This window comes from Lepidochelys olivacea (genome assembly GCF_965140295.1).
Source record: "Lepidochelys olivacea isolate rLepOli2 genome assembly, chromosome: 4".
NCBI lineage: Eukaryota > Metazoa > Chordata > Testudines > Cheloniidae > Lepidochelys > Lepidochelys olivacea.
The window spans coordinates 113,225,393-113,235,303 of record NC_140414.1 but is presented as its reverse complement, the minus strand read 5'-3'; the positions used below and the strand labels follow the sequence as shown (position 1 = coordinate 113,235,303).

General features: G+C 43.4%; 1 protein-coding gene across 1 annotated transcript; it reads left to right on the top strand.

Annotated features, from left to right (window-relative positions):
• The first annotated feature begins 1,584 nt into the window (after positions 1-1,584).
• SMIM20 (small integral membrane protein 20) lies at positions 1,585-9,503 on the top strand. Its single transcript, XM_084626157.1, has 3 exons — positions 1,585-1,781; positions 6,148-6,204; positions 8,955-9,503. Exons 1-3 carry the CDS (start codon positions 1,673-1,675, stop codon positions 8,990-8,992), a joined length of 204 nt encoding a protein of 67 aa, XP_084482283.1. The 5' UTR covers positions 1,585-1,672; the 3' UTR covers positions 8,993-9,503.
• The last annotated feature ends 408 nt before the right edge of the window (positions 9,504-9,911 follow it).

Below are 9,911 nucleotides of genomic sequence, written 5' to 3'. Positions count from 1 at the left end.
AGCAACAGCCCCCTCCTTCAGCTCCTCAGTGGAGGCATGGCCAGGCAGCTCTGCACGCTGTCTCCGCCCCGAGCACTGCCTCCACAGCTCTTATTGGTCGGGAGGAGGATGTTGCTGCTTCAGGGTAAGTGCTACCCAGATCCCTCACCCTGTCTCATGACCCAACCCCCTACTCTCTCCTACACCCAAACTCCTGCTGCTGGGGAGCACGGTGACCCGAGACTACCCCAGCAGCAGCCTGTGCAACTTGCCCAGGGGCTGCCCCAGGGCCAAGCTCACCAGCTGCTGCAGAAGTCACAGAAAGTCCCAGAATCTGTGACCTCCATGACAAACTCACAGCCTTAATCATAGGAAACTGAGCAATAAGGGAGCTGGGGAATCAACTCATAATTTATATTGGCTACTGACCATCTCCAGAATGGTTAGTAGCAAACAGTTCATGGAGCATATTTTGATAGGAAACTTTTTCAGTCCAAAAATGTAGACCAGTTCAAATCATTAAAGCACCATAAGAATTTATAAGGTCATACTGTCCTTTACACCACTCTGGTAATGTAAAGGAGCCTTAAAACTTTGACACCTGTTTTATACTCCTGGGGGAATTCACAAAGACAATGGGAACAACTGACTAAGAAGACAGGCTGCTACGTTCTGCTCTGCCTGAGGGGACAGAGCCTGCCCCATGCCTAACTCCTCAGAAACACCCTGAAACTCTGTCCCTCCATGCCAAATGTGCCGCAATAGCGAGCGAGAGGGAGAGAATGTCTCTCTGACACGCATGACTGCTCAGCTGCTCTTCCCCCCACTTCAGGAGCCCAAACCGACCTGCCTATGCTGCCAGGGAGGAGTGCATGACTGCTCTTGCAGCTTCCCTGTGCTTCTCCATCAGAAGTCATTTTTCTGTGGGGAAGCATAGAAATCTGCAGAGAACATGAATTCTGCGCACGCGCAGTGACACAAATTTCCCCCAGGAGTACATTGCACTGTGGCTGCATGGAGTGTAACAGAGGCTTTTAAATGACAATGAGATGCTCAGTGGAGGACTGAGGAGAGACTAAAAAGGTGGCAAATGAAGGGTACTGAGATATAAATGGACTATACGTTGTATTTCCAAGACGTAGGCAGTTATACAAAGGTAACACCCCGCCCCCCGCCTACAACCCAAACCCCTCAGGAATGATGGGTGTACCCCTCTTTCCCCTGAGTCTGTCTCTCTGTCTGTCCGCACAGAGAGGCGTTTGTACCAGGCCCGCCATTCGACCACGTGCTTGTCCAAAGCCCGGCATACTCCGAGCTCGCGGACGCTCGTGACCAACGGCGGCGGGATTTCCAAGGTCGCGGCCGTGACCCCGCCAGGGAGGCCCGCCCAAGCCGGCGCCTCCCGGGGCTCGGAGCACTGAGGTGAGGCGACAGGCTCCGCCCTCCGGAGCGCGCTCGAGGACGCAGAACGGGGCGCTCTGCGCAGGCCGCGCTGTGACAGCGGGGAAGCGGGCGCCTGTGAGAGGGGGCGTGGCTTAGCTCTCGCCCAGGCCGGAGCACCCACGTGATCCAGGCTGCTTCCCAGCAGCCCCTGCATTTGCCCCGGAAGCGGAAGTGTGCAAAGGGGGAGGGGGGGAGGCAGGGAGCGCAGGTGTTGATCGCGCGCAGGTTTGCGCCCTGCCCTCTGCAGGCCATGGCGCGGATTTCCCGCACGCTGCTCATCTTCGGCGGGTTCGCGGCCGTGGTGGGGGCGGCGTTTTATCCCATCTACTTCCGGCCGCTGCTGCAGGTGGAGCAATACAGTGAGTGCGGGACCCCCCCCACCCCAACGAGCCTCACGTGATCCCCCCTGGGGTGGGCAGTGCCTCGGGTGATGCGGTCCCCGCCCCCCTCTGCCGATCCTCCCCTGTACGCCGCCGCTTCCTGTGCATCACTCTGGCGGCCCCTTCCTCCAGCCTGTGCCCCTCACCCTGCGCGGCTGAGCCCGCGGACGTTTCTCCTGTAGGGTGCCCGGTGCCCACCTGCGTGTCCCCTGTCCTCCCGGGCATGCCCCGGGCCCCAGTGAGCAACCTCCCCTTCGGGCATGCCCCGCCCCGGTCCCCTCCCTGTGTAACCCCTAGGACTCCTCCTCTCGCCCCTCACGATATCCTCTCTGTGCCGTACAGCAAGCGCTTCATTTACCCTTTGGGTTGTCCCTCCCTGAGCCTCCTGATCACATGCATCCCATGAAGTGAGCTGTAGCTCAGGAAAGCTCATGCTCAAATAAATTTGTTAGTCTCTAAGGTGCCACAAGTCCTCCTTTTCTTTTTGCTGATCACATGAGTTATTTTCCCCCATGGTCCCCTCCTGTGTTCCCCTCATCCTCTTGGCTGTCTCAGGGATTCAGATTTTCCTTGTTTTTTTTAGCCAGCCTATATATATATCCTGACAGAGCACCATTACTGCCTCCCACAATAAACGTCCGTAACCAGACAAGTGACACCTCCCTGCTGTCATCTGTTCTATATTTTCAGTAACTACTTAGCAAGAAACCTCCAGGAGAGGAGTTCTCTTCTTTCAAATGAAGTGCTTTGAAGAAAAGGCTTTGTGGTGATAGGTTCCATGGGTGGTTGTTGTGGCTGTATTCAGTTAGCTTGACAGTTCGGGCAGGATGGGTCACCAGCAGCTCTACTGGAGCCACGGCTGCCGCTCGTGCTGCCTGTGCTCGAACCGCCACGGCCTGATCCGCAAGTGCAGGCTGAACATGTGCAGGCAGTGTTTCTGCCAGTGTGCCAAGGACATCGGCTTCATCAAGTTGGACTAAACACTTCTTAAGTAGATGAGCTGTCACAAGAAGACTTCTGGACATAATTCTCTGCCTAATTTGGATAACTGGGAATGCTAAATTTACCAAGTCTTTGACATGCTATTTTGTGTATAAAATAAAATGGCTTAACAGTCTTTCTCTCCTTCCCCCTCACCTCCCCCACAAAAAAGAATCATGATGGAGATAGGATTAATGGTGCTAAGACATTCTAGCATCATCCCCCCCAAAGAACTCTGTCCATGCTGCATACTGAATGGTTTCTTGGAAAAACTGTTCTTTAAGACATGTGACTTTAGCAGTTGAATGGTGGGGTTTTTTCACCTTACTTTTATGTTGTAAACTGTAGAGTGAGCATGGGTTTTGTATCCATAACATTTGCTAGTTTGCTTTCAAGAGCGTCCCTTGGTGTCTGGAATACATTTTTTGCAACAAACTCACTTAACACAAGCTAATATTTTCACTATTCTTCCCTATTTCTCCCCTCTATTTCAGATAAAGATAACTTGTTGCAGATTAGGGAATAAATGCTCCTAATGTATACTACTTGTTGTTTCACATCATATAAAACGACCAATCTTTGCTATAGAAATATTTTTGAATAATCCCTCCTTTATTATTTGCTTGTAATATCCCATTGTTATAGAAAAGGGAGTTGAGGCAGACCTTTTACAGTGGAAAATAAAATCATATTAAACAACTGGAAACTCACCAAAATAGGCTTTTCAATGATCCATTACATAATATATGTGTGTATATGTACAATATAGGAGGCAGTGTGGACTGATGGCCTGAGCACAGCTGGAATCCAGAAACTCTAAATTTTGAATTCTGGCTGTATCACTGTGTTCCATTTTCTATTGTGAACATTAATAAGGCACGGGAGGACACAGGAACACTTGTTGTACCTCCAGGGTCTAAAATGCCTTTATTTTAAAAGATACCTAAACTTCAAGTTAATGTCCCATTACTTAAATCTCTCACATCCATGGAGTTGTAATTACTTTTTCAAGCTCCCAAAATGTGCTGTTCCCTCACAGAAAAAATTACGGATGTGGACCTATCCCAAAAGAGTCTGAGTTTGATGTGACAATGTATGGGGGAATCAAGAGAATGGGAAAGAAAAGGACAATGATGACAATAAGAGCATACAGTTATGTGAATCAGTGAGGCATGAACACATTTTTAAACTCGTATTTTAAAACAAATATTTTCTACCTTCCCCTCAGTTCTGATAAATATTGCAGAAGAAGTGAGTTTTAGAGAGTAATTTGAATTGAAGCAGAAGAGAACATTCCAGCTTAAGGGGTGCATAAAGCTTCCCATAAATATACCACATATATAACCTGTATATAGTGTGAATTTAAGAGCTACCTTAGTCGCTAGTCATGATAACTTGAGTGACTAGAACGTCGTGAACATTGCCTTGAATGCTAGTCTAAACTATATTCTCTTTTTTCTTTGTTTTTCACGGTTAACTGTCTAGAATATGGTACTTTTCTAATCTACTGTTTGTTTGGCTCTTAAATTTTTAAACTTGCTGTTGTATTCTGTAAACAAATTTTTAAAAATCAAATGCTTTTTATGCAAGACCTAGATAAGTCAGTGTTTAGTGTTTTGCTGATGCAGAGCCAGCAGGGGGAGCATAAATTAACTTTCAGTTGATGCCAGAGTTTATTGTTGCTCCATTGTGCACAAAGAGCCATAAAACAATTCAGATGGAAACAGAAAAGAAAAAAAAATTGAAAAATACAGGAGATCAAATTTCTGCACAGAAATTTTATATCAAGCTTTTAAGGGGGACAACTAATAATGGAGAACAAAGGAGCTAATCTCTTATAATTTGTATCTCCATTTTAACACAAACTTTATTGTGATTCATCTATTGAAAGAGTTTGAAAATATTTTTGAATTGTAAAAGAGAAAGTGAAACAAATTTTATGGCCACCTCAGAGGGACTTTCATTTTATTTCAGTTTAAATGCCATGCTAATTGGTAAGCACCTACAGTCTGTTAGGAAAGCTCCACTTACTCAGACTGGAGCTTCCCACCAAGATACACTTTCTGTTCCATTTCCCATCAAAAACTGATCACTCTTCTCTGTATCCTGTTCCTCCTCATAATGCAGTTTAAATATAAATTACACACAAAACACTATGATAAAAGAACATCATTAAGGTTACAAAGTCAAGCACCCAAAAGTCTGGAAATTCCAGTATTAAGGTTGCCTGTGCAATCTTAATTCACTCCCCCTTGTCGATAGACTGTATCAAAATGTATATCTCCCAACTCCTCATCTGATACTCGTGACATTTCCCTCCCCTCTCTGCCCCACAGCTCCCAGTCCCAGCCTGCTCCTTCCAAAGGTCTGTCTCATTAGCTCCAATTTCCAGTCTCTTTGGCCAACAAGTGCCAGTCTCCTCCTCCAATTCTGTCACAGTTACTCTCTCTCTCTCCCTCCTCCCCGGGGGAGAGCGGGGGAAAGCTTGAGGCAGGCCTATTAATTTCATTGGGTGACCCCTGGTTCTTGTGTTATTGAAGGGGTAAATAACACTTCCATATTCATTTTCTCCACACCATTCATGATTTTATAGACCTCTATCATATTCTCACTTTAGTAGTCTCTTTTCTAAGGTGAACAGTTTCAGTCTTTTTTAATCTCACCTCGTATGGAAGTTGTTCCATACACCTAATCATTTTTGTTGCCCTTTTCTGTACCATTTACAATTCTAACATCTTTTGTGAGATGGGACGACCAGATCTGCAGGCAGTATTCAAAGTTTGGGTGTACCATGGATTTACATAGTGGCATTATGATATTTTCTGTTTTATAATCTATCCCTTTTCTGGTGGCGTCTAACATTCTATTAGCTTTTTTGACTGCTGCTGCACATTGAACGGATGTTTTCAGAAAACTATCCACAATTACTCCAAGATCACTCCTTGAGCTAATTTAGATCACATCATTTTGTATGTATAGTTTTTCCAATGTGCATTATTTTTCACTCATCAGTGTTGCATTTTATCTGTCACTAAGGTGTTGTGTTCCCTAATATCACCTTTTGGCAATAGCTGACACTATATTATAGAAACACTATATCAAAGAAACTAATCCTTTCACATTATCTCTTTTTGGTTTGGTTATATATCCAAAAATTTTCTTGCTGTTTATTGGTCTGAGATGCAAGCTTTCATCCTGTGTGATTTATTATATTTTTGCTGAGCAGACTGCTGTTCACCAGCGTGTCAGACTATCACATGCAGATTTTTTTTGCTGCCTTTCTGATTCATAACATTTTGTTCGCTACTGTAAGAATATATGGTGTTTCTGTCTGTGTGATTTTACTGTTTGTTGTGTTTACCAGGGAAGGAACAGGCAACAAATAGATCTGGTATTGTTCAAGAGGATGTTCAGCCTCCAGGTAATAAAACACTCATTGAATACTATAATTTCAGCATTTAAATAGACTTTAAAAGCAAGTATGTTAAATTAAATAGTCTGTCCATTTAATTATTCAGTGTTCTTTTAGAAAAACTAACAAACAACTTGTAATACGTGACTTAGTGCTAAACAGTTTTCTCAGGCATCATCTGTGACGGGATTCCAGAGGTGCAGCTGGGACTTTGGGACCGCTGTGCCCCCTTAACTTTCCACCCTGGGGTTGTCTCTCACAATGCCTTGCTAGTTACAAGCAGCAAACCCCTCCAGGCGCTGTTATCACTCAGCACAACTGCACGTGGAGCTCCACACCCAGCTAGATTGCATGAATGCTCCCAGAGCCGCTCATGAATCACACAGAGAAAGGCATCAGCCGAATCTCCGCAGCTCCCAGCCTTGTACCTCAGGAATATAGTATCTTGCACTGCTCAAGACAAGCAGTTCACTAATTGGTTCACCACTTAATCAATGGAAGGTGGATATACACCAGCCTTTGTGAACCTGAGCAGATTTACCAAACGCTTCAGGCAAATTCACTGATAAAGATAAACAGTAAAACAAGTTTATTGATTACAAAAAGTCAGAGTGGTTACCAAAAGAAAAGAAAATATAAGCATGCAGTCTAAACTCTCAACCCTATTAGACTTGGCAACATCTAGATTAAACAGTTTTTCTCACCCCACTGGATATTGCAGATCATAGTACGCAGGTTTCACCTTTGAAACCTGGGCCAGTCTCCTCTGTTGGAGTCTTCAGTCTTCGGAGTGTTCTTGTTGCTTGCAGCATAGGTGTAGGGAGGAGCAAAGGCAAAGCATGGGGCCCCTGTGCTCTATTTTATACTCTAAGCCCTGGTCTACACTGTGTGGGGAGATTAATCTAAGTTACGCGACTTCAGCTATGTGAATAATGTAGCTGAAGTCGACGTACTTAGACCGACTTACTGTGGTGTCTTTGCTACGGTGAGTCGACTGCTGCCACTCTCCTGTCGACTCTGCCTGCGCCTCTTGTGGCGCTGGAGTACAGGAGTCGACGGGAGAGCTCTCGGGGGTCGATTTAGCGTGCCTAGGCTAGACGCGATAAATCGATCCCCGCTGGATTGATCACTGCCTGCCAATGTGGCAGGTAGCGAAGACATACCCTTAGTCCATCCATGTGTTTGGAGAACATAATTCAAGGCATGTCTGGTGGGCATTGCTGAGTCTCCACCAGGCAAGGTTGAGCAATTCCCCTAGTGTGGCCTTGTGCAAGTGGGTCACTGAATTGTAACTCCCTTGCAGGATAATGGCTGTTGATGATTGTTTGACACCCGCCTAGGCTGTGGTTAGCTCCCTTGTCCTTGTCTGCAGGGATCTAATATCTGGGCAATTCCCCAATTCACAGCGTATTTTAGTGACAACCATACAACACAACTGCATAACTTTATATGCACTAATGATATACATATTTAGATAGGGTCATGATCTGCTGAAAGCCATTGTTCTTTCCCCTGATACCTCACATGTCATGCTTTATATGCAATATCACAGTTATAAACAAATGATGAATATTGGGGCTACAGGGCACTCCCCTGGGATGTAGAGTGTCACATCGTCGTTGCACAGAAATTTCACCAATTTAACTAACTTGGTTTAGAAATTGATTTAGTTAAATTGGTGCAACCCCTCTGTGTGGAGATATGTCACTTTTAAACCAGTTTCAGAGCATTCATGCAGAGGGGTTGTACAGATTAAACAACAGATTTCTAAACCAATTAAAAGCTTCTATGTGTAGGCTGGGCTTTACTGTAAAAATGTACATTTGCACTCTGCATTGCTGAATAGAAGCTCTAACCAAGAAACTATGTAGAACTGAGCTGCCTGAGCATGTATTGTTTCCATTGTCAGAAATATTTTGTTGATAATTACTGTTATAATTTCCAGCTAGCTTCTTTGGCTTGCTGTGCCAGTGAAAGAGATTCTTGTTGGTAGGCAAAGTAAATGTAAGGGCTCTGGGAGGATTAAAGTACTAGCTATTAGCCATTCAAGGTTGGCTATTTGTTGCTGCAGACAAGAGGCTATTTGTGTTTCTGTAATAGGTATTACAGGATTATTTGTTTCAATTTTTTTATAAAAGTCCAAATCAACTTCAGGGGAATATCGAGTAGAGAGGTGGTATTACTTCTGTATATAACATCAGTGAAACCATTACTTCAATATTGTATCCAGTGTATCCACACTTCAAATAGGATGTTAAAAAATTGGATAAGGTTCAGAAAAGAACTACAGGAATGAGTTGAGGTCTGGAAGATGTGCCTTATGGATTTAGACTAAAGAAGCTCAGTCTGTTTATCCAAAAGAAGGTTAAGCAGTGACTTGATCACTGTCTACAAGTGCCTACATGAGAGAGAGAGAGATGTCTGATAATAGACAGCTCTATAATCTAGTCGAAAAAGACATAGCAGATGGAAGCTAGATAAATTCAGACTAAAAATAAGATGCAGTTTTTTAACACTGAGAGTAATTAACCATTGGAACAACTTACCTAGAGTCTCCATGACTTGAATTCTTTAAATCAAGACTAGATGTCTTTCTAAATGATATGCATAGGTCAAACAGAAGTTACGGGCTTGATTCAGAAATTACAGTGTGCAGTTCTTTGACCTATTATGCAGGAGGTCAGACGATAATTATAATTGTCCTTTTGGCCTATAAAAATCTATAAACTCTTGATAGTGTTTTTTTTCTTGATTTATAGGGTTAAAAGTATGGTCTGATCCATTTGGAAGGAAATAACATCGTCTTTGTACATCACAAGGTGTGATTGAAGATGGATATGTTCAAAGCAACTATTTTGACTCATACACTGAGTGTATTGTTCGGGTGTTGCTGGAGAAGGATTCTTAATATGGTGGTTTAGGTAGTCACTTCAGTGAATGCTGCTGATTCTGAAGATTAATACTAATTTTTTCTTTAGAGTTCCGTAGCTTCTGGAACAAAATGGACTGACTGAGATGGCTGAATTATTTTTGAGTTTAGAGCTGAAACACTTTTTCATACGTTTGAGGGAAGAAAAGAGAACTTGCTATTTGGTTCAATCTTTAACCATTTATAGAATAAATATGATTAGAATAAATTATGCAGATCATTGTAGTTTACTCCACTGTTTGATTATTCCTTTTTGAGTTTATAAATACAGATGAAAGACAGTATATGCAAGATGGGTGAACAATGCAGAAAGACTGTAGTGTGATACAGCTGTAAATCTGTAAACAATATTAAAATCATGTTTTTATTTAAACTGGCAGACATTTTCTCCATTTCATTATGTTTATTTTGTAAATAGGAAACAGCACTGGCAATGTCAGTGGGAGTAGAATGTATCTTGTAGGGTCTTTCTGTAAAGTCATGTTTTTTACAGTGAACATAATTAACCACTGGAACAATTTAACAAAAAATGTGGCAGATTCCCCATCATTGGAATCCATCAAAATTGGATGCTCTTCTAAAATGTGGTGTAGTTCAGCCACCTGTCCCTGGTCTTGATACAGTAATTACTGAGTGAAATTCGGTGGCACTTTATGCAGGAGTGATAACAAAGGTTCCTTCTGGCTTTACAATCTATTAATCTATAAATGGCCATCATATTTAATGTTACTGTAGCAACTTCCTTCTTGGAGGGGAACAGCATGAGGTCCAACAATGCTCTTAGGCC

What these genes read in the sequence shown, in the direction of transcription:
- SMIM20 (XM_084626157.1), top strand. Translation starts at nt 1,673, where the DNA reads ATGGCGCGGATTTCCCGCACGCTGCTCATCTTCGGCGGGTTCGCGGCC. An exon ending in GCTGCAGGTGGAGCAATACA is followed by an intron (nt 1,782 to 6,147) that starts GTGAGTGCGGGA and finishes TGTGTTTACCAG; the next exon opens with GGAAGGAACAGGCAACAAAT. An exon ending in AGAGGATGTTCAGCCTCCAG is followed by an intron (nt 6,205 to 8,954) that starts GTAATAAAACAC and finishes CTTGATTTATAG; the next exon opens with GGTTAAAAGTATGGTCTGAT.